Source organism: Seriola aureovittata, chromosome 10 (genome assembly GCF_021018895.1).
Source record: "Seriola aureovittata isolate HTS-2021-v1 ecotype China chromosome 10, ASM2101889v1, whole genome shotgun sequence".
In the NCBI taxonomy this organism is placed as follows: Eukaryota; Metazoa; Chordata; class Actinopteri; order Carangiformes; family Carangidae; genus Seriola; species Seriola aureovittata.
Genome location: NC_079373.1, coordinates 24,034,077 through 24,061,915, shown reverse-complemented (window position 1 = coordinate 24,061,915; position 27,839 = coordinate 24,034,077). Strand labels below are relative to the sequence as shown.

The following is a 27,839-nucleotide window of genomic DNA, read 5'->3' as shown; positions in this document are numbered from 1 at the left end:
TTGTGAGGTTAATTGTAAATTAATCAAGTAGTGAACAACTGAAATTGTTCAGTGATATGCATCTTAATAATTCTGGAATTGTAATAATTCCTTCATGGTTTGTTAAACATAAACCAAAACATTTTTGTTGGGTGCAGCTCAAGGGTTAGGGTTAGTGTTATCCCTTTCAAGGAAAAAGCTTCTCTATCCATGAAATCGTTGAAGTGATATAACAGACTGTTCACACGGGTAAATACACCAGAACTGACAGTAAAAAAGAAAAAATGTTTCAGCAATTTTACCATTCAGTATGTGTACATTTAAGCTGCTGTGTGTAATCTGTGTGTGTTTATGCTGAATGTGCTAAATGTTGCATAGAAAGAATAACATACTCAAGATCACACTAAAGCATGAGAGATGTGGAGTGGCCATACACAGAAGTACATACCCCCTCTGGTGTCCTTGCTTTAATAAAATATGGGCATCAAGTAGATATAAAGACTTATAGTTAAACCCCCCTGGGAGAGCTGGAACCTTCAAGGGAAGTGATGTGATTTACCAGATTTTTAGAAAGGACTTCTTTATTTATTTATATTTTATCAACCTGACACACAACACATCATTCTAGGCTGCTTTTTCCCAAGTTATCCTTGGAGCTCAGTGTGATAAACACTTACAATCTGACAACTTAAGAACATGAATCTACCTATAAAAAGCAGTCAAGTGGACACCTGGATAACCTTATAAAGCAAATTGTTGAGGCGCACAAGCTTTTCTTGGACATACGTGTTTTGGTATCAGAGCGAAAGGTCTCTAATCTCTTATTACAGGACCTCAGTAAAAATTGCTCCTAATACTTTGATATACTTTAATTTAATAACAGTGTATATTTTAGTTATGTAATTTAGAAAGCGAGAAACAAATACCTTCAATCTAGCGCTAACATATGGCAGACATACCAAACATGACTGTTAATGTGCTTTTTTAAAAAGCAACAGTGTTTTAACTTTTCAAATTAGGACCCCACTGGTTTTACTGGTTTGCCTTTAAATGGCAGCAAACAATGCAGTTTGAAACTTGTAGATTTCTTTTCCCAGAGGCATGTGGGTAATTACTGTCAATCTTAAAGTCTTGCAGTGAAGCAATTCTGCCCAAAGCAAATGTTTTCAAAATTAGTGTGCCCTGAGTTTGATTCCCTGCTAACAGGCCCAGATTGAAAAATCACTCACAGTTGCTTGATAAAAATTCCTGCACAACAACAAAGAAACCAATAAATAACAGTTGGATACGTGTACTTTATTCATATCTCATATATGTTTGTTTACATTTATACAAAAATACAGAATACAGTAGAGTTTTCTCCCAGAATACCAACCGGGCAATAATTACATTTGCTTTTTGGCACCCAGACTTATTTCCTGCCTAGAGCCATCTGATTCACCCGCTGAAGTGGGATGGATTGGATCACTCAAGCCCGAAAGCACTGTTCAGGATGCAGCTCTGCTCACTCTCAGACCACACAAATAACCCCCACATAGGAACAGTATTTAAGGGCAGTCATTCGCTTGACTAATGCATGAAATCGCTTGGTTTGTGGCATCCATGCATCAGACATACAGACTGTTTGGTGGCTCTTGCATAGACAGGAAAATGGGAGACCATGTTATTTTTTCTTTTTTTTCTTCACAGCTTAGACCTGTTGCAGCTCATGATATTCATTGACTATGTATAAAAAGCAACTTTTGACATAGTATACCTTGTTTGTTAGTTTGTTTTGTGGCTAGACTAGCCTGTGTCTCTGTCAGAATACTGGGCACTGCACGTAAAAGTCTTCATGTAGAGAAGCAAAAAACCTAAAGATGATCGAAGATAAAGTCTCAGGTCTAAACTGCAATAGATAAAATGTTCCAATATTGTTCAAAAATGCATTTTTGAAAGGATGTAACTGGCTAAAAGCTTTAATATAACAGTACTTTAATACATCGCTAATTTCAGATATTCCTATTAAAAGTACTGTTGCTTTGGACTATATGGACACCAATGTGGTATACTTTTTCCTAACACAGATTCAGATCTAAACTGCCATAGAGAATATGGCACCGGTGATATGTCGCCATAAACGAAGTGTTCTTCAAAGATGCATTTTGGAATGAATAAAATTATCTTGCAGTTCAACACAACAAACAATACTTTACCACACCAAAGAATTCCAGCTATTGATGCTGAAAGGTACTGTTGCTCTGAACTATATGAACACCAATGTGGTATACTTTTTTTTTTTTTTTTCTCAAACACAGATTCAATTTAGCACAATATACTCTCGTCTCCTATAATAAAAATTCCCAACATATAGTCCCAAATACACATGAAACAAGCAGAGTTACCAGCTGAACTGTTTCCTAAAAAGGTTAAAAACGCTAAAATGTAACGCGTGGACAGAAATGTCACAACCACTGCAGATTGTTCCACCGATAAGTTTTCACATACTGAAGCACTGCTTTTTCCAGGAAATTGTCTTCCAAAAATCATAACTGGGCACAGGTCAAGCCGACTAAACTGTCATAGTTTTGAGTTTATTTAGAAAAAAAAAAAAAAGAAAAAAGAGAGAGAGAGAAATTGGGGATAATATCTGTTGGGTTTCTGTGGTGAGATTATTCTAATCTGCCCTGTAATGATCTCTCCACTTTCTGCTACCACACAGAAACATAGACAGGCTTTTGACATTTACACATGGAGTCAATCACACTAATCAAACAAGGCACAAAACCAAGAATGGACATGGTACAATGTAAGACCACAAACATGATAGAAATACTCAAACTACAAACAGAAATGGATGTTTGTGTCCTGCCACTTCGTCAGTGTCAGCTAGTCGCAGCAGGGCGGCCTGATGGTAAAGGTCACAGCCAGCGTGCCCTGTTCACACTCCTACCTCTTTAGTGATTGTCATTAATTATCTCAATAAGTCATTCTGTTGCCTCTTTCCCCAAAGAGTTTCATGATGCAGCAAGTTTCTGATGGGACGATTCGCAGGAGCCGGAGAATGCAGTTGAGGGTGGGTGGTGGATGGATGGGTGGGGGTGCGGTACAGGGTTTGTTTTTTTTTTTCTCTCTGCCAAAAAATCTCACAGTCTTTTTTTTTTTTCAAAAGCATGGGGGTTGGTTAATGCAGTCTTACAAGAAAGGCAAAGCTTATCCATAGGGTAGCAGGCATGATTGAACCAGGAGAAATCTTGGTCATGGTAACAATCGTGAATCTGCCATTGTCAATCTGGAGAGCAGTCGAAAACAGGCCTTTCACCTCTTGAGATCTCACCATGGAATTCAGCTTCGTGTTTGTTTTTCATCACCTTTGGACACCAACAGGAGGAAAGAATAGAGCCCTGTGGAGGGAGAAGTGCGAGGAGAAGGTTTAGAGCTCAGGGACAGTAAAAAATATTTTCAGATTATTTGAATTTTCTACTATGAAAAATTTCTCACCAATTACGCTGAAGAACATTGAAGGGTAAAAGAATTACACTGTTTAAATGACGTTCAACTTGTTTCTGTAATCAAGCAGAAACAGAAGGATTAGACGCTGTCCTACAACAACAACAACAACAACAACAACAACAACAACAAACAAACAACTCATCCAGAGAAGAAGAAATGGCTGGTTTTGGGAGGCTTTCACATGACCAGAGTTAAGCCTCACATTCTGCACCCAGTCTTTTGGGGACCACACATTCGAAGATTATAGTTTTCAGTAATCGTGGTCCAAGAAAGTCAAACAGGCTCTGAGGTCAAACCCTTTAAACTTTTATAAACACTCACACCGTGAAAATTCTGCATTTTTCTATTCTCTGTGGCAGGAGCTTCTGTCGCTGCTGAATCCTGTTAAAAGTGGTCGTTCCGGAAAAAATGAATAGCTTTCGGCTGCATTACGCGCTTTGATGCTCATCATGTGAAAAGCAGCACACCACTCCGGAGTCGCCAGTGTTCTCTTTCACTTTGTAGGCAGCTGATTGATCAGTGAGGATGGGCTGATGTGTGAGCCGTCACGGTTTAACCTCTTGGGGTCAGAAGCCGTCGAGAGTCAATCGCATTTTCTCGCTTGGTTGCTTTGTTTGTGAACTTGCTTCATACATGTAGAGTAAAAGTTACGGCAGGGAAGAAAGAAGAGATTCAAGGGGTTCAGTTCAGCTCAGTTCAGTCCTCCTATAAGGACACAGCTTTATTGGTTGTCTGTGCAACATTCTGCAGTTAAAATTTATTGTTAGATGACAGGGCAAAGTACGCGTTTGGAGGACGTTTGGACTGGATCGATGGATCAGCAACACACATCTTTAAGCAGTTTTTGTGCCTAAACCAAACAGGACCACATCCTTAACTGTGTGTTTATTATTGTTACACAGTCAAGCTCCAAAAATTATGGATACTACACTTCCCATAATGCCCACTTCTTTCTAAAAATGCAATTAATCCTCAAGCCTCAAACTGAACAAAATCCAAGCCTGTGCCTCGTTTGGTTCAGAGAAACCCATCGAATGTGAGTGTGAACAGTGAGTTACAGCGAGGGGACTAGTTGCCTGTTTAAATTTTACACTGACTGTTAGTGAATGTGAAAGACAAAAAAAAAAAAAAAAACCCAACAAGCTTACTTTTCTGATGGTTCATCTACTGGAGGTGCAGTCCATTCTGTTCCTGTGAAATGTTCACCTGCTTCAGGATTCTGTTGAGTATCCTCCTCGTTCCTCCGTGACCGGACCTGCAGGGAATCACTTTTAATATGCAAGTACCAGCTGAAATCACCACACAACACAAAAACAACACAACACAACACAACACAACACAACACAACACAACACAACACAACACAACTAAACGCAGATCAGATCAACATCAACACAGGCTGCACAGCATCTGCAGAAATTTCAAAGGCTGCCGCGACGCCCGTTGTAAATTCCACAGAACAAAGCGCTATCTCCCCCGACAGTAAAATAGTGCCACAAGTAAACAGGCATATCTCCGGAGCGCCTCAGGAAGTTAACACAGTTTAGTGCCAGGGGTCAAAGGTCAGCTCACCTTCCACACAAGCAGGAATACGAGGGCTAGGAGTGGAATGAAGAGTAAGGAGAGAAGGCTTCGCTCCACCACCTCGGGCAGGAATCTTGCTTCTTTATTTGGGACTAAAAAGAAAAAAAATTATATATTAGTAACAAATTATTATCATAAAAGACTTCAAATACATGTTATGTCTATTATTCCTGATTAATAATGGATTTGATAAAAAAAAAAAATTAAAAGATGTTGGTGTTTTTAGTATTTGTGTCTTTGTTCATCTAACTTTTAACATCTATGTTTCAATAATTTACTTTCTCTGAGTGCGATCAAACATTTGTCGGCTGATAGCGGGTAATTAAAGACCACCATAAAAAAAGCTGTAAATTCCAGCTTGTTGTTTATTTTATCATTAAGCATTTCTTGATTATTGTTGACATTCTGCTTTTAATGCTGCACGATATACTCAATCATTCGGACGTGACACGGAACAATAAAATGCGAAGTCGCCTGCAGCTGTTGACTATAAGCATCAGAGTAAACCACTGATTTTTAAATACAAGGCATTCCAGATTAGCCTTAATGATCCCCTCTAGACATTTCTGTTTTGAATAATAATTTGTTTTTTTAGTTGTTTTTTTTTTAGTTAATTCACCCACTTAAATAAAACATTCCCATTTTTAGCAGATAAATTTGAAATCTGCCTTCCTGTGTCAAACTCTGCACAGACAAACATGCAAGAGAAGTCACAATAAGACAGGGGGAAGTTGTTGTATTAAATCAGTTATTTTCCATTTGATGAGATCAAATGCATCATGTGAGCCAACAGCAATCTGACTTCAGTGCTACTGCTGTGCCAGTTTTACAGTGTGGTACCTACACAGCGTTACTGTGTACTGTAATCTGCTACACAAGTAGTGCATCCTCTCAGTTAGAACCAAATGACTGGGACGTCCAACAACAGAAACACATAAACATTTGAAAGGGTCTCAACAAGGTGAGTAGCGTACAGACAAGACAAGACATGAGACAGGAGGTGATGAGGAATTTGTCCTGCAGAGTGTCATTCATCAAGTGACCAGTTCTCCAGGGTAGCGGGCGAAAAAAAAAAGTCTTGACACACCAGCCGGGCCGATTTCACAAACCAATCACAGAACTGACACCTGTTTTCTCAGTAACGCTGCGGGTTTGCAAACTTACGTGGATTGCAGCCCGTCGGACAGTCTGAGCCTTTACTGCTGGACGTGGGTGATGCTGCAGGAGAAGAAAAACACACACACACACACACACACACACACACACACACACACACACACAAGGAGACAGAGACAAACAAACAAAAAAGAGAGATGTGTTGGTGAGTTCGGGGGGTTACAAGAGGAGATGAGTAAAAAAATGAGAAGGATTAAAAAGGGGGGAGGGGGTGAGGGGGTGGAGTGTCACTGTCTGATGATGAAAACATTTCATTGTCAGGTGCTAAAAAGTTACCTCAACACTGCCTTTTTTAACTCCCCCCCCCCCCCCCCCCCCCCACACACACACACACACACACACACACACACACACACACACACACTCACACACACACACTCACACACACACAAAAGATCTGATCTGACCACTCCAGCAAAGAAAAGCCAAGCGCTTGGGAAGATTGGAAGATTGCTCTGTAATCAACACGTATACAATCCGGTTTCGGCTCTTTCTTCCTTTTCACATGCGCTGCCTGGGGACATCTTCCCTCAGTCCTGTGACTCAGCCGTGTCTCCACGGGCCATCCAAGCACTCAGACGGTTTGGAGTTTTTTATCTTGCAAAGTTCTTGTGAAGAAATAATGGTTCCTGGATTAAAAGCTTCTCCAAGCGGCCACAAGAGATCTGTCCTAAATAGAACCCGTTCACAATAGTCCAAAGAGGGTGGCGGCCTTTTCTAATGTTTTTCTTTTTACAGTAAAAACACTTAAAACACTGAGAGGAGTCAGTTAACTCCAATCATAAAAATCTATATTTTCTTACTCATCATTGGCGGCATAAATACATGCAGGTAATTTGGATTAATTTCCCGAGGTTTTGAGATATCCACATCTGACGTTTCACATCTGCAACATACTATGTTATGGTAGCGTGGGGAAATTTGAATGTTGGGCTCGAAGCATTAAAAACAACTTTTTAATTTCATGTGTCTCATCAGAAAAAATGTTCTGGTTTCTCTGGATATTCCAGAGGCACAGGGGGTGAATGATTGATTGATTTTATTGGAACTACTTTTTTCCCCCCCTAAAAATCTGTCGACAATTGCAAACTAAACTTTTGAGCTACTGCTGGTATTCATGTGAAAAAATGTTGAGCAAATGTTCTTAGGACTATCTAAGGTTATCCACACCCTGTAGGATGCACTTTGTTCGCCAAATAAAATGTTGTTGTTGAGGCTTGACCCTTCTCATGAAGCATGAAGAGACAAATCCAAACTCAAGAGTGCTAAATCCAAACACTCCAGGGACTCAATTTCCCTTCACACCTGCAGGTGATCGTGACTCAGCAACGGATAAAGATATCTACATCCTCACCCAGGCTGCAGTCACATCCAGCTCTGCACCAAAGTCCGTTACTAAAGCCTTTAATGCAGCAGAACCGAACTGTACGGCCGCAACTATGCATTAAAAATGACGCCGTAATTAATAGCATAAAGATTCCCACAGCTAAATGTCCGAAGTTGATTGGCTGTAACCAGCTTCTCTCTGGTGGTTCTGCTTCATAAAGACTTTTATTGATCATTGTTCGATTGACAACATGTTTCTGCACGAATGTAAAGTATTATTATTAAAAAATTGCTTGTTTTAGGAGATTATTTGAGTAAACATTTTTATTTATTTTTCTTTTCACAATCAACAATGAAAGATTCCCAAAATAATTTTGTGATAGTCATTAAAATGTATAATTGATGCTGATCTTCATCTTCAACTGCATTGATTTATGCACAAATTTTTGAATCTTGCACCTATTGGCCAAATAGTAGAAAGAGCTTTATTTTTTGATAATCGCAGACTGAAAATGATGAGTCATCGACACTGATTCAGTTCCCAGATGCACACACACCTACTGTAGTTCACTGACGTTACCTCACACCTCACATTGATGGTATTTGTCTGCAGAACTAGAACCAGTTAAGTGTCACCAACATGATAAAGTTGCCACAACACTAACAACAAGCAGGCCTAAACACCACATATAATAAATACTTACCTTTTAAATATTCTTCTGTTACTGTGTATGGTGTGGTGGGACAGGGAGGAGGATCACAGTCATCTGAATCTTCTCTATTCTGTGCAGCTATAAGGAAGTCTTTGACAAAGTCAAAGTATCGCGCCGTCTGCCACCTCTCTTCCCTGTAGTGGCACTCAAAATCGTACATGATGGGCTCCTGCAGAGACAAGAACGCATTCAGTGAAGAAATGTTTTCCATATGTTATTTAATGGACACGTTCTGTTGCACGACCGCGAGACGAACTTACCACAGACCCCATGTTGAGCCGCAGTTCTTGGAGCATTTGGATGAATATGCTAATATCTTTTCTGTTGGATGAAATGTTTCCAAACTTATGCGCTAAATCTTGTAAACTCTCCTCCAAGTAGAAGACGTTTAATTTTACCCAACACATCCCACCCTAGAAGAAGAAGAGCAGAGCGGCGGCACAAAATGAGCAATAACCAAAATGTCAAGAAGAATATACTCAAAAAAATGCATTTCCACCAAAACCCAATAATCCTCAAAGTTGAGACAGATGACAGATGACACAGTTTTCACACTGAACACTGGCTATAAGGTGAGCTAGCATTTAGCATGAAGGTGTCGCTAAGGAAGAAGATATACCCGCTTAAAAATTGAGAAAATTTAACTGTGAATGCGCTAAATGTCACACAAATCTGGTCTCTGGTCTGATCACAAACAAAGGATAGACAAAACACCCCCCAACGATATCTTACCTCTTCTTTTGGAATGTAATGTACAGGAATTTTGTAATCTTTAGGAATATTTTGTCTCTGCCAAAGAAAAAATGAGAAGAAAATATTAAATTACAGACAAATCACATTGCAATCCTAAAAATGTCGCAGTACATAAACGTGAGTGTGGAATTGAGAAAACCACAAACACACATCATAATCCAGATATAAACCAGGTTTGATTTCCTGTCTGTTTTTTTTGTTTTGTCTGCCCTATGTGTTCTCACTCTCACTTGTTGACCTTTGCACATGTTATCTCTGACAATAAAGCAGCTGGTGCCAGGCTTTTGAAATGAATATGAACTATAGTACTGTATATCCTCCTGGATCCAGAATTGGTTCAGTAGTTGCAGCCATGATTCTGACCTGATATGAATGAAAATGGTGTAACACAGGCGCAATCATCTGACTTGCGAAATATTATATCTGAACTAAATATGAGAGATGTTGTTGTTTTCTTACTTTTGCGTCTATAATGTGCAAATATATGGAATAAATGTTGCACTCTGCAGATTAAATATACAGTATCTGTTGAATACAACAGATATTCATTGTAGCTGAATGTTGTGGCCTGTGAAATCAACTCTATTTTAAAGTTAACTTAATATGTTTTAATTAAAATTAAATCTCTTACCAAAATAGAGAGTCTAGAGATGTCATCTGTCACTGGGTTGACGTCAAATTTACTTGAATGTACCCCAAGCGTGATGAACAGCAGTAAATGGACACAGAGGCGTATCCAAATCTGCAGAGGCAAAAAAGAACATTTTGATAATTAGTCACATCTTAATCAATAGTAATAAAAAAATAACATGAAATAAAAGCACAATTCAATTAATAAAACTGAAGTCTCTATAAGTCTCCCCAAACCCCCAGAGAGTGACATTACAGACACAAAGCAGCCTTTAACGTGAACGTCAGCAAAGACACTCTGCGACGTACAGAGACTTTACAGCGAATGTTGAGTGGAGCGCTGCGTTCGCTGGCTCGCTGCCTCTGAACCAGGACGCGCAGAGTCACTTGTTTTGACGAGTGAATTATCAGCATTGTCATGGTTTTTGAGGCAGTCCCTTGGATCCAGCTCATGTCTGTCCTAAATTGCTATGAGTCTGACGTCTGAGTAAAAGTCTAATTGGACCTGATGGAACCAATCGGAGACACAAGAACAACACATGGAGAATCCGCGGGCATTCAAATTACTTATTGGCACTCACGCTGGGCCTCTGAAATTCTTCTCAGTCAGAGGCACTTGAATATGTGGGTTTTTAAATACATGTTTATGCTCTGTTTAAGAGAATTGATACCACAAGAAAAGACACGCCGCTGCTCCAAAAGAGAAACTTTAGACTCCTGTAGCGCTGACACAGACTAATGGAAGTGTTGAATGTACCAGTTAAGAGACAATAGGCTGTCTTCACGGCACACATTTAGACTTGTCACAGCAAGAAAAAAACAAGTGGTTACCATGATTGTCTTCCATGCAAAAGGAATTATTATTAGTAATTCTTAATCAAAGTATTCCTGGGTCTGTTTTTGGTCAGGTGTAATTACACTGCTGCATCTAAGGGCCACTAGGAAAAGAAACAACTGGGGAAATTAAAGTAAAAATGCAAATTGGATTAAATTTAGATTACAATACATTAAAGGCCCCATGTTTTACACTTTTCCTGTGTTTTACTTGAAGTGTTGATCCATACAAAGATATATTTGTGGTTTTAAGAACCAAAAACCATCTCAGTGTAGTTTTACATCTCCTCTCTCAGGCTTCTCTCTGGAGCTCTAGTAACAACAGGTCGGTGAGCCAATCAGAAGAGAGGAGGCTCTGAAGCTCTCTTCTGATTGGCTGACTGTTTTCTGAGTGATCCAATAAAAATATAGCAGATTTCAGGTAAAAACACTCAGAGAAACCAAATCCTGCAAGGTTTGGATGGTGGGTCCAGGTGGGCGGGGCTTGGTGACTGCTTTGTTGTGACATCACAAAGTTCCAGAAGTCCTGACGGCTGGTTTTAAGGCTCAGTTTCTGAAAACAGGCTGTGTGCATTTCTCTGTGGACTGAGGCTTTGATACTTTCACAGTATTAATATAGAACCTAGACCTGATCTATAATCAATAAACACATGGACAGAGACCTTTATACTATATGGGACCTTTAATGAACAAAAGAACGAAAGAATGAATGGAGTACTGTTTATAATGACAATCTGACAACGACAACCAGGAAACATTGTTTTTGAAGAGAACAGAGGCTCCTTTCATACACATGACTGGGGCTTTTTTTAAAAAAAGACAAACTATAATCTTTTAATCCTTCTTTAAACGGCCTGAGCAGCACTTTTGGGACCTCCAGCGACATCATCAGGTGCTATCATGAATCTGGCTATCAGCCAACTTTTAGTTGCAGTGAGGAAGACAAATCTTTGGCCGTCATGCATGACCAGTTGATGCTGCTGTGACATGCAGGGAAAGTGATTCAGCGCTATCAAAACATCACCACGCTGTTTACGTTGGGCGAAGCCGCGATGCAACTATTTTCTGACGGTTGGGTTTAATTTTGAAATGAAATGTCAGATATCATCTTGATCTAAATGTCAAGACCTGTACGTGCAGTAATCTGATAGAGTTTGTTCCATCACCATGACATGTAGTGGTGTAAAGAAACCCTGGGTGTCTGCGGCATTGCTAAATAGCAGATGCATTGATCCGTCTACAACTCTTTAAACTGATGTCTTAGTAAGGATGGTGTCAGTCATGTTTCTTACGCTGCTAGGTGCCAAGTCTTACAAGTTGTCAATCAGAACATGAGCATTGATAGAAATGCTGGAATAGTTACACTTCAATCAAAGTCAATCTTATAAGCTGTGATAATTAATGAGGATCTTTGATGACAATCCTTTTTTGCCTTTTGACCAAAGGTAGCACTATGGAGCAATGTTGTTTTACTTGTTTGGTTAGATTCATGCATGTGTTGTACATAAGGACAAAACTGCACAACCATGCAGGTATGGTGCTTCCCGCCGTCAGTTGCATGCTATTTCATTGACACAGATACACACAATGTTTTTTAAGTAAGGAACACTGAAAATAAGCGCAACTTTTGTTCACAAGGAAACTACAAGGAAGTTCTTTCCCATGGCTGCGTGGCTGGCCTGTGATCTCATCCTTTAGATTCTTAATGGAGCTGTATTTGTACATTAACAGTTGTCATTCGTTTGGCTGACCTCCTATCACTTTTCTGTGCTAATCTGGTTATATTACGCAACATACCCACAGTGCTCCTCTTAATGGAGTTCATGGCCAGCTGGAGCCCAACCCAAAAACATTTCAGCAACCTTGAGAATGAACCTCCTATTAAGTGAATAAAGCGTTTCACAAATGGGGAGGGATAAAAAGATCATGGTGAGAGCCAAGCCGTGTCTAATCTTCAGGCACTTCAACCAGTACAACAGGTTGCTCTGTAGTTTATTTAAGCATGACCATGCTTGGCCTTTTTTCTGTTTTTTTTGCCATCTACTGTACATGATTCAGATCAGTCATTTCAAATCTTCAACGGAGGCTCCACCACTCTAATTCTTCCCGTTGCTTCATATTTATCAAACAGAGCCACAACAGGAAGAGAATGGAACAATGATCCATCAACAGCAGGAAAGGCCGAAGGAAAAGCACCATGTAAAGGGCAGATGGGATGTAATTCAATTCCGCCTGGCTTCTACTGCTGGCCAAAACTAATTGTCTTTAAATGACAGGGGACCGGCATGATAAGCCAGAAATCTTTTTAGGGAGAGATTAGCAAAAGGCAAAAGTGTTGGACATCTTGTAATTCATCAGTTCTGCTTCAGCCCTCTGCATGTCATGAACCACATTTTGCACAGGAGAATAACAATGAATGAAATCAGAGATGCCCCAGATAAGGTCAGGGACTTTTTCTTTTTTTTTTTACAAGTTGTTCAGCAAAGTGAAACTTGTAAGTAATAAAAACACACACAAAAAATGCAAAAATCAGACAAAATCAACAATAGGATCTTTGTGGGTGGGGTAACTTGAGCTGAAGGAAAAAAAAAAGTTTTTGTACGATCTTCCAGACGTGGCAAAAAACCAAAGTTACAAACATTCTCATGTGATGCGCCAGCTTACCCACAGTTCTGAGGTTATATTAAACCCCCTGCAAATAGTTTTGATATTATCTGTCCCTCAGATGCACGTCAGTGTTTCACACTTCTACTCACTGAATGAGAAAAAAGCAAATCGAGCCGTTTTTGCCAAGACTGCGCTGCCTGCTTCAGCAGGAGCTGACTCTGCTTTAACTCTCCATGTAATCTGACACATATCTACATTTACTCATTTGGCAGACCTTTGGTGTAAATAGCAAGTGCTACATCTATTCAACAAGTGCAAGGAGATCAGGTAAAGGAAGTGCATACGAGAACATTCTGGCCTGAGATCGCCTCGTGTGCAGGGACGATAATGCCCGACAACATTCCTTGGAGGAACACAGTGGCCGAGAAGGAGCGTAAGGCTGAATGATTGAGTTCAAGCAGACGGGAGCAGACCCAGAAGTCACTCTGAAGGCAAGGATTAGTGACTTGAATCAGATTCGGGTGGCCGAGGAGGTCAATGAGCAGCGGAGCGACGTATGCAGGCAGGGAAACACTCAAAGTCCGGAGTCAGGCAAACAAAAGTCTACAGACCTGGCAATGAGCACATAAACAATCTGACAGCTGCTGAGCAGAAACAGGGGGGTAGAGAACTGTATATATAGAGAGGGGATAATTAGGTAAATGGGAACACGTTTGTGCAGAGGCTGAGCGGCCAGCAGGCGGGACAACCGGGCAGAGGGGAGTGGCTGGGTCTGAAATGACATGAGAGTTTAGTGAAAATGAAAACATGGAACTGGCAGAAATACCAGATGGGACGAGAACCGTGACGGCCCCAAGCTGCAACATGAGACCAGCACTGTTGACATTTATTTCATATCTCTATTGACACTTTCACTGGATCTGGTTTCAATGAATGGGAAAGTCTCTCAACACTTGTCACCTCATTACTACTCTGTGTTACTCCTGCAAAGTTTGTTTAAAGGGTGAGTTCAGGGAGTAAAGTGGGTGGTGGCCGCTAACACTATATGTCAAACAAACATCAGACTGGCTGGAAAACCAGAGCGGACTTAAATTAGGAAAACAAGAAATAAAATGTTTTTTTAAAAAGAGAAGAAATGCCAGTTTGGTTCGGACAGACTCCCGTTCGGAGAGAGTCCTGTCATCTGGAAACACAGCTGAAACCAACTAGGACAAAGCCTTGGTTTTACACTGCGAGCGCTGCCACTCCCAAACAGCTATGACACATTACGCATCTGGCTCCAAATCATGAGACATTTGTCTTTGTCAATCAATTTCAGTTTGACTAGATTTTCACACAAAAGACACAAAAACCTTCTGCTGACTCAGCGCCTCCTTTCAAATCTTTAGCTATCACAGTATTGATTCATCTGGCCACTCCTGTTGGACTTTCTCCCACCGTGTAAAACACCCTGTTCTCATGCTCATGCCACCGTGCTGTCATCTGCAGGGCTATTGATTGATTCTGTGATGAAGTCTGCTGCTGCGAAGTCGTTCTCGATGCTACCGCTGAGGCTAAAGGTGTGATCAGACTGAAATTGAAGCGCATCCTAGAGGCGGCGTGACTCCCCGGAGAGACGAGTGAATTTGAGTTTGGCTTCAAGGCAGCGGGAACTTAACCGCGCAAGAAACTGTAACAACATGAGCGAAAAATCTGCATTCGTCCCGAAGCAGTGTGACTCATGAACTTCCTGGGAAGGAGGGAAAATGGGAGAAGTCATGTAAAATCGATTGAATCAGAAATTGTAGGGGGCAGCCGTTGTAACAACCTATCCTGCTCATTAATCTACCAGGATGAGCGAAGCTACATTTCTTTCTGTATCTGCATCGAAGGAAATAAAAACCCCACCAGAGACACGTCACTGATCTCTCCCGTTTAAGCGTAAATAACAGTGTTATTGTGTTCAATATCAATCGACAACCTGCTCAACATCTGCCCAGTTAAAATCCACCCATCGGCTGCTCAGTGAGCTTCCAGCTGTGGCAGTGTTCCTGGGCAGTGAGCGAGCTGCATGTGATATTTGTGTAAGCAATATTATGGTGAGATTATGCATTTGTCTGTGACATTTGAAACATTTCCCTGGATCCTGAAGACTTTAATGTTATTTCATGGTTTGGCTGGAAAGGCTTTGTAGAGCCTACAGACCTTTTCAATTTATTTTGCTGTTGTAAAATAGCTGTTTTATTGGCTTTTACAAATTGTTTTGGCTGTTAAAATGTGTCTCCAATCAAATTTATCACAAGACACTGATTCCACTTGTGAAAGCCGCGTCGTTTCTGTACAAAAGTGTAGAAACAATTTCATCTAGAATCCCATGGTTTTGGAGGGGTGACTGCTTGGTGCAGAAATGATAATGTTGAGGAATTCCTCAACATCGTCGTTTGTTATATCGGAGCAGCGAGTGTGCTTGTAATGGGCGGCTTCCAGGTATGAACGCTAGGCCGGGGTATTGCTGAGAAAAACCATGTGTTCTTAGAAAAAGCAATATTTAGAAGAAAACCTTAATTGCCACCACACATGGGATTAGATAATAAAGGAAACATTCCATCGCTAGCGTGGTTCCTTGTGTTCACGCTGCTACAGCAACATTTATAAGCCATTGGCACAGCACATTATTGTATGTGAACACAACAATGTTGTTTTCATTGTGCTCCACACCATTTGGCTAAGTTTAAATCTTGTCACATCAGATTTATTGCCTCTGTGCAATGCAATTTGGGTGTTCGCTCGATCTCGTTATTTTAAACTGATAGATATAGATTACTGTCTTAGATCTCACTAGACTAAGATGATTTTTACTAAAAAATAAGGTACAGTTACAATGCTTAGAGGATTCTCCACAAAGTAATGCATTTTAATTTATCGTATCTGTCTTAATTCTTCCAGAATATGAAAGTGGACTCTTATAAAAATATCAGAGTCATTTTTCACCAATACAAAATGTAGCTCACAACTCGGAGGCCATATTATTATTTAAATAAATGTACTTCCTCACATATACCACATACTTTGATAAACCCAAGACGCGAAATGGAACTATTATTCCGATCTTATCGCGAGCTGCTTTCAACGAGGAAAAAGATGGGAAAACATCTTGATTAAATAACTCCCATGCAAAAACAAACAGATCTTGTTTCTACAAGTTCCAAGAATGCTTATCGACTCCCAACACACAGTTTGGGGCCAAACATATCAATAAACAGCAGGCCACAGTAGGAGAAAAGGGGGAGATGACTTCAGCTCACTCATTTTGAATGTTTCCCTGACACTTTCTGAGCTGACTTTGTGAGACGGAAAGTCACAAGCCGCACTGACGGGGACATGAAATTGTTTCCCATGCTGAAAATAGTCCTTGTAATTGTCCGGTGCACTGAAAATAATGTCGCCGCTGTGTCTGAAATACAGTAAATCAACCACTTTTATTCGGCAGGAGCAGCTGATATCAGGCCGAAAGAGCTGAGTGGTCAGGTGCAGCCCCTCTTCTCCATCATTGTCAGGTGCATTACGGCTCTCGAACGCCTGCGAGCCTGCTCTCCATCATCATATTGATGCCCAGAGTGATTATCCCCCCCGTGTCATTTTTCACCACCACTTTGAACCTGAGGCATCATTAGCTGAACAGGCTCTCCAGACCGCCGGCCTTGTGGTCCTCTTAACCACATAATCTCATAAAAGCAGAACACAGGACCTTGCATGACATTAGCTCCAACCATAGCAACATGCAGCCTGTTTTGTCAGAGCGGTGGATATTTTATCCTTCTGCCTAGATCATTGTTTTGAATTTTGAACACCATGTGATGTAAGTTCCCATGTTTCATAATGAGGATTAAAACAGGGCAGATGATTTAGTCTGCGCAAAGAAAAATGCCAGGCTGCTGTTGTCCAGATGTTCCCAGAGTTGATCCAGAGGGGTTTCAAGATAACGTGTCATTCAGAAGTTTGTTTTTTGCCCTTTTGATCAGGTGTTTTGTTTCTGTGGAGATTTTTCAAGAAAAAAAAACAAAAAAAGACTTGTAAGTGTGTATTGGCAGGTAAGCCTTCAGTGTTTAGCCTCCCCACTCTGTTCCCAGCCACAAGCTAATCCCAACTGAAAAACAATGAATTACAATATTTGTTACTCATGACAATGTTTATATTACTCACTCATTTCCTACATGGTGCCAATATTTCCCATTGCTTCATGCTGTTTACTGACTGGAGAGAAAAAAAAAATCATGATTCCTCCTCTCCCACAACACACTGCGAGGAATCAGCAGGTCAGAGGTCACCAAGATGAACCTTATGCACATTCACATGTCAAAATTTAACATCTCAGTGAATAAACTGCACACTATTAAAATATGATTTCTTTCATGTACACTCAGAGCGGCAGAGAGGCTAAAACAACACAAAGCCTCGACACAAAAACGGGATGTGCCCTGGATTTTCAAGCGGCTAGAGCTCACTTATTCCATGTGTAAATCAAATTAGTATCTAATGTTCAGTCTGCTGCCGCTGCTGCTGCTGCTCAGGAGCACTTACAGCAAGCTGGCACTAACAAAACAGACTTCAAGGTAACAGACAGGAGCCTGGCAATTGTGTAAAAAAGGCTTAAGAGGCACTTGTCTGACAAGTCTGCGTGTTTCTTGGCAGTAAAAAACTGTTGCAGTCTTTGGTATTGTCTCTGGATAATGGTGATTAGTGTGTAATAGGAAAACATAACACAGTTCAGTGACCTTTCAGAGGCTTTCAGACGGCATTAAAGGTCCCATATTGTGTAAAGTGAGATTTCCATGTCTTCTTTTCCGATTATAAAACAGGTCTACATTGTTAGTATATTAACACTGTGAAAGTATCAAAGCGCTCAGTCCACAGAGAAACGCACACAGCCTGTATTCAGAAACTGAGCCTTAAAACCAGCCGTCAGGACTTCTCTAACTTTGTGATGTCGCAACAACAAAGCCGTCACCGCTCTCAGCCACGCCCCACGCACAGCCCACCTGGAGACCACCACCCACAGCTTGCCACTGAGAGATAAGGATACACGGAACAGTTTTTTTCTCTCTCCAGATACCAACTCTGACACCTACACCCTGGGAAACGAGCACTGATTTCATCACATCGCTCTCTTTTATCCCAAATTTATGACCTTGACTTGTTGCAGGAAAAACAGGTGAAACATATTTAACGATTTAACGATGGCTCCGTTCCATTAAGTGTCCCCGTAGTAAGCCAACTGCACGATACAAGGACCGTGGAAGTAACTCACTTAAATGGAATGCAGTCATTTTTTTAATGTTATCAATCACACATGTGCTAATCACACATTCCCTGCTATGACAAGCCAAAATCATATGCTTCTGAGCTTTATAAATTTTATCATTTTAATTTTTACATCGATGCTGGTGGGTTTTCCTGACAGCTGCACGGTGCAAAAAAAAAACAAAAACTCATGCAACAAGATGGAGTCATGGTGGAGAGGAAGAAAGCGTGGATTCATTTTATGCAACGGAAAATGACGACAGTGCTGGTTGTAAATGTCTTCAGCAATTCGCTTAAACCTCTTCCTATGAAAGGATGGCTGATATTCCAGGAATGCCATGTACGCGACACTCTACGCACGACTGTCACTGCTCCCCGTCGGTTGCTGACGGTAACTCTGTTATAATAACATTACCGCAGACTTGGCAGTTTTTTTATTCTTGCGCTAAATGCAAATAGTGGTTAGTGGTCGAGTGGAGCTTTTGCACACCTGAGTCACATGCACGCCTTTTTCCTACATTGTGTTCACCTTCGGTTTTTTTTGCACAAAGAAAAGAGTGACTTTGATGATGGCACTTATACAGTGAGACACTGAATGACAAATGCATGTTTGTTGGGGCAACTTCTAATGGCATCACACAGGCAGGTGACCTCTGCTGGTCACCTTCGACGCAGGTCTGAAGACATTGGCGACAGCTGAGCGGACAGAGGCCGAGACCCTGCGGCCTGAGATCGATTAAACCACTTACTGGCGCTGGCGCTAGCAGCAACAAGCACGCTGCCACACGTAGCTATAGATAGCTATAAATTTGAAGGCAGCAGCACTGAACAACAAAGAAATGTCTCATTTAAAATAACATGAAAACACTTATGGTTTTAACGGAGCATATGCTGCAGAGAAAAACAAGAAACAGATAAACCTTTGCAAACGCAATGAGAAAAGATCTCACTATGGCTTTGGTGGAAATTAGCGAGAACACCCGCTGTGTTAAACAAAGGGTTTGGGAGATTAGTGTGTACCAAATGTTGTTGCCTTTTAACCAAATATTATCAAAGTGTCAGTGAGCTGGAGAGAATTAGAGGCTTTAAAGCTGGAAACAGAAATAAAAAATGTAGCAGAGGGAACAATGGGAACAGAATCTCGAGGTGCTGTTTTCAGCTTGATGAGATCTTGTTATTCCGTTATTTCCTGAGAGGAACATCTCCAGACATGTGTTGTTCGAGATGGAGCAGTGGCTTTAATCAGATTACCGTCAGTGAGACTCGTCCTGAGCGTCCTGACGTGTAATCGAAGAATTGCTTATGTTGTTATGTCGACTCGCTGGGTGCACAATTGCTTTTTCATTTTTTTTTATCACTGCTTTGTTCACTCATGAGTGAACCCAGTCATAATTTACCCACAAATGAATTCCTGCGTCTTTTAGAGGATGTGTTGACTTGAGCCACTAATGCTTTGATTGCAAATCAAAAATCTAATCTTGCCAGAGAAAGTGAGGGCGGGGGGGTGAAGATAAAACGCATCTGATGACTAAGTGCTCTCTCTTACTTTCCTAGGAAGGGAAAAGCAGTATTTTATGATCTCCTTACAGTCCCATTATATAGCTACATCAGTTTCTGTGTCAACAAATAGCTGCAAAGAAGGGTCTGGTTAATATACACAAACTGCAGGGAGCGGGAAAAGGGACGAGGAAGGAAAGCCGAGTTGTGCAACTGCTTTTTTACCAGATTCTCTTACGGATATCCTGCCAAGTTTTTACCCTCACGAGTTCTCACCCACAGCTCGGCTATGTTTCCACTGTCTCAAATATGCACTCTTCTTCTCTTATTCTTTCATCAGACGATTTCTGCTTTAAATTACAACATTTTCCAATCTTGGCTTGTTATTAGCTGAAATGTGACTTTTGAGAACTTTGGCTTCATTTGTCATAATAAAAAAAAAAGAAAATGGAAATGGTTTTGTAGAAAAACACATTCCTAAAAGTAATGTATTGAAAAAACTACTGTGAGAGTTTCATGCACTGTAAAAAAGAAAAAGAAAAAAGGAAAACAGCAGAGGAGCAGAAGGTTTCTTTTTGCCAGTGTTCAGGAAATAACATTTCAAATTCACAAGAGCAGTCACACCAAAATCCCCCAAAAATTGCACGTAGCAACCCTTGAACCCATGAGGAACCGTTTTAGTTGACTGCACAACATGTTGCGTACTGCTCAAAGCAATGTGGTTATGACAATGACAAAAAAGAAAGAACCTCACACACACCTCTATGATGTTCCTTGAAGAGCGGAGATGACTAAAGCACTTGCTAATTTCTTTATTAAGTGTTATATGTGGCATTTCATCTGAGCGTGAGGAAGAGCAGATCATGTGGAAACTGCAATTTCCTAGCAAGCAGATGCACTAATTGGCATGAAGATTTCTGTGAACATGATTCAAATCAAACTCATCTAAATGCCCCCCAGCTCCGGCAGCGATTGCTCAGTCGGATGTACGCTGGGATTGCTCAGCGGTGGCGGGGGACTCTGAGCCTGAGCGCACAACACATGCAGCACAATCACAGGACGACGACGGTGCTAATTCAACTAGACGGTACAATCGTCCACCAATCACGTCAAAAAAATTCACTTTAGATGTCATCGGCTCCACATGATGATGTGTCTTCACTTATTGTGTGACCTGCAGGCTGCTGCAAAGATTCTGCCCCACCCCCACCACATGAAACAAACCACCTATCAGAGCTACTCACCCTTCAACTAAACTTCAAATCACTGGAAATGTGGTTTGACGTTTTCAAATATTCTCGAGACAGAGATGTGAGAATGTAAAGAGGGTCATTATAAAGCAGCCCTGCAGGTCCGGAGCTGCTTCCCACTGTGTCTCTTGGCCGAAGCGGGAACCACAAAGTACAACACTTTCTCGTGTGTGTGTGTGTGTGTGTGTGTGTGTGTGTGTGTTTCATGCCACTTGAGTACACTGCAGAGGAGAATATTTAAATGAACCCCTGATGCACCTGCTGAAGTGGTTGCCAGGTTGGTAACATTAGCAGCTGCGGTCTCTGCACTCGCCATGAGTCAATCAAGTTCCCTCAGGAAGAAGAGAAATGTACCATATAGTGAAAGTGCAATAAATTGGAGCTGATTTGGAGCATTAGAGATTTCCTTTATGAAATATGATTTAGAAAAAGCTGCAGTAAATTGTTTTTTGCAAACAGGAAAGGAACCAAAACATCAATTCAGAATTAAGGAGAGTCTGTGTTGCCTACAGATAATCATTTTCATTATTTTATAATCATTTGTTGATTTATTTTTTACAAGGGATCTACAAATGTAGTTGAAAATAGCCATAACAATATCCCAGGTCCCACAGCGACCATCAGTCTAAAAACCAAAGATATTAAATTTAAAATGACATTAAACAGAGAAAACCAGAAAATCCCATTTGAGAAAATGGAGCCGCTAATGATTTGTTTTTTTTTGTTTGTTTTTTTTTTCTTTCTAAATGTCCTGTGTTCATTGTGCTTTTAAATCTTGCTGGTTAAGTATTTATTATATACAGTAATAAAGTGTTTAAAGGGCACTCCACGCGCTCATGAATCGTGAAGATGCAACGCCACAGGTGACGTAGCAACGAGACGTTTCCGTGTTCTCACTCTGACCACAATGCATCACTGTGGATTCTGGTCGGCACTTCCTGCCTGCCCGCAGAACAGACCCACCGGCCTGGCTCCGGTCGAGTACCGTGCATCCATGTGACAGTGATTTCCCGACTAATGTTCTGATTCACATGACAACCCACTCACTGTCTCTTTTGTGCAGATACGAGCCCGAACACCCAGGCCTAACAGATCTGTGAACCCATCCAACCGGGATCGCTTCACGCTCGCACGTCAGGTTGGAAAAAAAAAAAAAAAAGAAAGAAAAGAAAGTGCAGTGGAGTTTGTGTTGGCAACACTTGCTTTACCTCATCCGACACCTTTCTGAGGAAGACTTCAAGGTGAGTTCTCAGGGGTCACAGAGATAGGCACCGTGATTTCCAAGTAGGAATATTTGCCGCCTGCAGATTTCCTGTGAAATCCTCTCACGCGCCGACACGCCTGCTGTAAAGGCAGGGTGAAGGTAAAACCGGGCACGCACTCCAAATGACTGCAGACAGGCTCTTCTCCGGATCAGAGACAGCACAATAAACATCCTCTTGCTGTAGAAATAAGGCATCAAACGCTCAGACATGAGGCCCGGGCCCTGAAGAAAATCCAGTAACTCAAACCATGTTTTCTTTGTTGCTTTTATGGATTTTGCGTGCTTTACAGTTTGTTTTTTTTCCTCCCCCCCACGGGGCGAGAGCCAGCATTTAAGACTGTGACTGCACAAAGGCTTTATATCAAATTATGATTCTTTCTGCCTATACGTGACACTATAGTGACTCTGTGAACACTGTGAACTTCCCTGACTATTGATCTTCCTTTAATGTTTAACAGAGGTTGAGAAAATATATGTTTTTACAGTTCCTATATACAAGACTTAACATTACTTCTTGTTTCCTCCATTGCAGCAGGACGGTGCAATTGAAGCAAGATTTCTGTGTCTGGTGATCAAACCTCAGCTTTGTGTGCAGAGAACCAGGAAGCTCTTAATTCACTTTTCCATAACGGTGCCGAACTGTGCAGGCTTTGTCATCCACAACATCCCTGTTGGCTATTTCCCTTTTTCATTAGAGACAAGATATTAAAATTTTTATTTTTTTTTTGTGTGGATTCTTTGGATGAAAATCTGCTGTTGGAAGCGTGATTTTAGCATTTGGTCGAGATCTAAAACTTATGTGAGTCTGAACGTCAACCTCAGCAACATTCCAGCAATATTTTATTATAATAAACTAACATGAAGCTATTAAGACTGTTAAGGATTCGCACTCTGACTCCCCAGGACGCATGAAGACATAAATCACATAAACAAAGCAAATTTTATTTTAGTTTTACCAATACCATGTGACCCTGGAGATCAATGTGACTGAACCTCTTCAACCCACACAACCTTTGTTGCCAGTCATCGCATGGTTAATCCTCCCGCAGAGCTTGAACTGAAAGTCTAACGTCTCCAGGATTTTCACAGGTCAAGCTGAGACATCTACTTGTCATTTAAATAAACGCTGCAGTCATGAATCAAATCTAAGAGGAACATTTGGCTCATTAGGCACACGTTAAGATTCAAGAAGGTTACGAACTGACGCACGGTTAACGCTGCAGGAATGGATGTCATGCAAAAAAAAAAAAAAACACAAAGTGAGTAACTTGTGAAAAGATGTGCAGTCAGGCATGAGATGTATGAGTCACAGGGTCCACTTGATATGCAGCACTGACAAACAGGACATTCATCACTGATGCGAGCTGCTGATATCTTCTGTTGACAATGAGAGAACGTCATTATTAACTGTCAGTTTCAGGGAATTTTAATTTTTTTTACAGGGCTCAGTCAGGCAGCATGAATCCCCGGTGGGAGCTGATTAACCAGGGGAATGTTAAATGAACTGAACATTGTTTTAATGTGGCTTTTAAGTTAAGAAGATCCACCTTAAATATACTAAAATTATGCCCTGCAGTGGATGAGCATACATGACACAGCTTAATAGCTCTAATTTCACACTTTCCTTAAGCCTTCATTGCACACACTTCATGATCAGACTTGCCATAACTAATTCATTCAGCTGTGAGAGTGTAAATTCTGACACATCAACAACCTGCTTTGCCACAACGCCTCCTTCCTGCATGCGTCCCAGTGCATGTGACATAATAAATCTAATGATTGTTTCTTTGCCTTGCAGCCTGCGACCAATACCTGCACATTTCAAAACCTCAGACAGCGGATGTTTCTGGGACGGCAGTTAAAAAACAATGATCTAGTTCACTCGGGAGATTGTGTTGTGTGTGTTGTGTTGGGAGGCTCTCGGCGTGTCAGAGGCCACAGCAACTCAGCAGAAGCGAACTGAACCACCATTATGCAAGCAGCAGGCGATTTGTGGATTTATAGCTCGGCTCCTCTGGCCGGACCATGTGTGCACCTAAATCATCCCATGGGTTCCAAAACAAGTCTCACTTCACCTGCCCACTGTCTCCTTCCATTTGGGGATGTGAAAACGTGTAACCTGGGTAAAAAACGGCTGAGCCAATCAACAAGCGGTGAGCTGTGTAAATCATTGCATTGATCTGACGCCCTGGGGAGGAGCAGAGCTGCGGAGCAGGAGATGTCATGAATGTCACTCTATATCTTGGAGTCCTGCAACTGAATCAGCTGTAAATAATGTTCATTATGTGTGTCTCTTGTTCGGGGGGGGGGGGGGGGACATGTGGTGTTTCTTTTAAAACATCACACAGACCCCAGGCAAATGGTTTCTAAACTAGTGCTCCCTACTGGTGCCAAATGTTGTGTGGAGGTGTGAAAGTCTAGACATGCTCTCCCACTTTCTCTCTCTCTCACACACACACACACACACACACACACACACACACACACACACACACACACACACACACACACACACACACACAGTCATACATACACCTCGTGTGCTTGTCTACAGACTCTGGTGAACAATTACCTCCATTAGAGTCGACATTTATTTTCCTGGTTTTAGCCCTTTACAAACACCAAACATAACACAATCATCATGTCATGACAAATGCACAATTCTAAGCCTCACTGGAAACATGAGAGGGCTAAATAAGCAGCAGTGCATCCCTGAGGAAAACTATTAATTTTTTTTTCTTCCCATTTTTAGGACAAATTCCAGGCACATGCCGTAAAATAACTGGGACAAATCCTCCACATTATGTCCCACATGTGACTACGTGACAGTGGGAAACACAGGGAGCTGTGGCGAGGACAGTAAATAAAAGATGAAAGGTGTGTGATAACGCAACCAGGCACACAGCCCAACTTAACTGTATAACTTAATTAAAAAGCATAAAAGAAACTCTGCTTGGGATGTGATTAACAGCAGGGGGGGTGGGATACAGAAATGCCCATCCTTCCTCTGGGAAAACTTCAAAGACTTATTCCCATGCAGAGACTCATATACACATCCTGCTTGTATCAATATTAAAACATTACATATCCTTTTATTTTTATTCAATTATTTATTTATATATTTCATTTGATATGATCATTTAAAAGGAGCTACGTTTCCAAGCAGGGCGAGACAGATTGGCCCAAACCCTGATATGCTGCAGGGTTCACTTCAACAGCTCGGGGACGTAATGCAGGTTTAACCTGCCTAAATTTAGTTTGCACACCATCTTATGTGCGCACACACACACACACACACACACACACACACACACACACACACACACACACACACACATACACATTAAGTCAATGTAAACCAGTTTACACATCGCAGACTTCTGCTGCTGTTTAACACGAGTTTTTTTTTTTTTTTTAAATAAGAAAAGAAAATGTTTTCAATTAAAAAGACTTGTGTTCCTGTTCAGTAGTGGTCGGCTGCCCCACGGTGATCACCTGCTGGCACAGATAGCGGATCAAACCCTCCACACCACACTGGTGAAGTGTGATTGCTGCTGCTGGAATGCAGAAATGTGAGTAATTTCTAGGAATGCACGCTGGAAGCTAAAGTCATGGAAAGGGAAGGTGGGAAAAGAAACCTTTCAGTCGTCACTTAGTTTTGGGTCAGCCGTGTCACAGGCCACAGTTACGGTGTCAGGACTTGCAGACACAGAGCCTAAGCCTGCGCGCTCTTAAAACACAGATGCCGCCCTCTATGCAAAGCATGCTGAATAACCCGAGGGGAGAGGGGGCTGCCCAAGCTGGCGGGCAGGCAGATGAAAAGGTAGATAACTTCTCTGGATGGATAATCATCAGTTACAGGACACAATCTGACAAAGAACCGCGAGATAAGAGAAGTTAGCTCAAATGAGAAAGGACTGACTGACCTCTCACCATACCTGATTTACAGCAGCTTAATTTACATGCTAATGGTTTGTGTCAGATTGGAAAAGGTGGATCAATTATGGTTTAATTATCAATTAGTATAAAAAGGATCAGTTTCACGCAACTGCATGTGCTTTTACTCTGATTAGAAGTCGAAAGACAACTGTCCCTGCTCCTCGGCTTCACGGACGTGTGCGTAAAGCTCGTTCTGTCATCTCAGTTCAAATGCAGCAAATAGAATAAAAAAATGGAAGACGTGATAGTTACGCAAGCAAACGGAAGCACTCTGAAGTGCTCAGACTGACGCCGTTAATACAGGTCTACGCGTATTGATCGGGGGGAGTCATTGGGAGGCTGTTCTTCCAACGAAATAAGAAAGACGTGGATGCGGGACAAGCTGCAGAAACTTTGGACAGGTGGAGCATTTCTGAGCTGGAAGTGTTTCCAGCTGATCATTACAGTGTGTCTATAAAAGTGCATTCAAGATATAAGATTCGAAAAACGTGGCAAATGTACAACGAGGCTTTCTGGTTATGTCTGAATCACTCGATGCCCTGCATCACGCCACAACGCAAACCGTCTATTTCCTCAAGTAAAGAAGAAACCAAAAAGAAAAAGAAAAAGAAAAAGGACAAGTCACTTACTTTTGACTTCTTCATATGGAACGACAGGAGTAAATCCAGTGTGTGCGAAAGCCTATTTTATTTTACTTCTACGGGGAGGAAAGGGGTTGTCATCATCTTGTGTGCACATATCCAATGCTTAAGTCAGTAGTATCCAAGCAGAGGAGGGAAAAAAAGCCCCAAAAGAAGAAGAAACACGGCAAAAAACTGGAGATCAAACTTTGAACCGTGGCAGCCTGTAGGCTAACGACGTGTGGCATCTAGCCCATCTATCTACAACATAGATCCAGGCTCGCAGCAGCGGAGAGGGACAGCGCGCAGAGGGAGGGAGTTAAGCCTTTATAATGATGCGTAAAAAGCAGTGAAAGAGCCGCCCTCTGACGAGGCGCAGTATGAAGAGCCCCACTCCGAAACCACTACAGCCAGTATAAACACACCGCATATGAAAACAGGTACAGAGCGACGCTGAGCTCAGTTGCTCAACAGTGAGTTTATTGCCTATTAAGTGCTGGTTTTACAGGCATTAACCCATTAATACCCACAGTTATAAGTTTAATTACCATTATCTGATAGGACGTATATGACATGAATGAGATATACTAATGATAACAGTAATAATCTGAATTAATTAATACTTAAATTAAGTCACTTTCCCATGGTATAATAGGGAAAATATGAAGACAGATACATTTATTTTTTTTAATGTGTTTTAAAGTAAAATTTACACGCGCACGCGCGCACACACACACACACACACACACACACACACACACACACACACACACACAATACATCCTAGTTATTGCATTGCTCTCATCTTTTTTGCTAGAATACAAAGGAACCATGTATTTTCACAATAAAGTGTGAAAAAACTCAGAAATGAAAGCACCTAAAGTTAGAGTGAGTT

The 27,839-nt window shown here is 41.3% G+C and overlaps 1 protein-coding gene across 1 annotated transcript; it reads right to left on the bottom strand.

The window, feature by feature from the left end:
* Positions 1 to 1,254: 1,254 nt before the first annotated feature.
* On the bottom strand, positions 1,255 to 27,266 carry kitlga (kit ligand a). Its single transcript, XM_056387627.1, has 10 exons — positions 26,954 to 27,266; positions 9,655 to 9,765; positions 9,003 to 9,059; positions 8,531 to 8,683; positions 8,262 to 8,439; positions 6,220 to 6,273; positions 5,044 to 5,147; positions 4,620 to 4,726; positions 3,460 to 3,524; positions 1,255 to 3,362 (listed from the first exon to the last, which is right to left on the bottom strand). The coding sequence occupies exons 1-9, from the start codon at positions 26,966 to 26,968 to the stop codon at positions 3,503 to 3,505; spliced, it is 801 nt and encodes a 266-aa protein (XP_056243602.1). The 5' UTR covers positions 26,969 to 27,266; the 3' UTR covers positions 1,255 to 3,362; positions 3,460 to 3,502.
* Between the last annotated feature and the right edge of the window lie 573 nt (positions 27,267 to 27,839).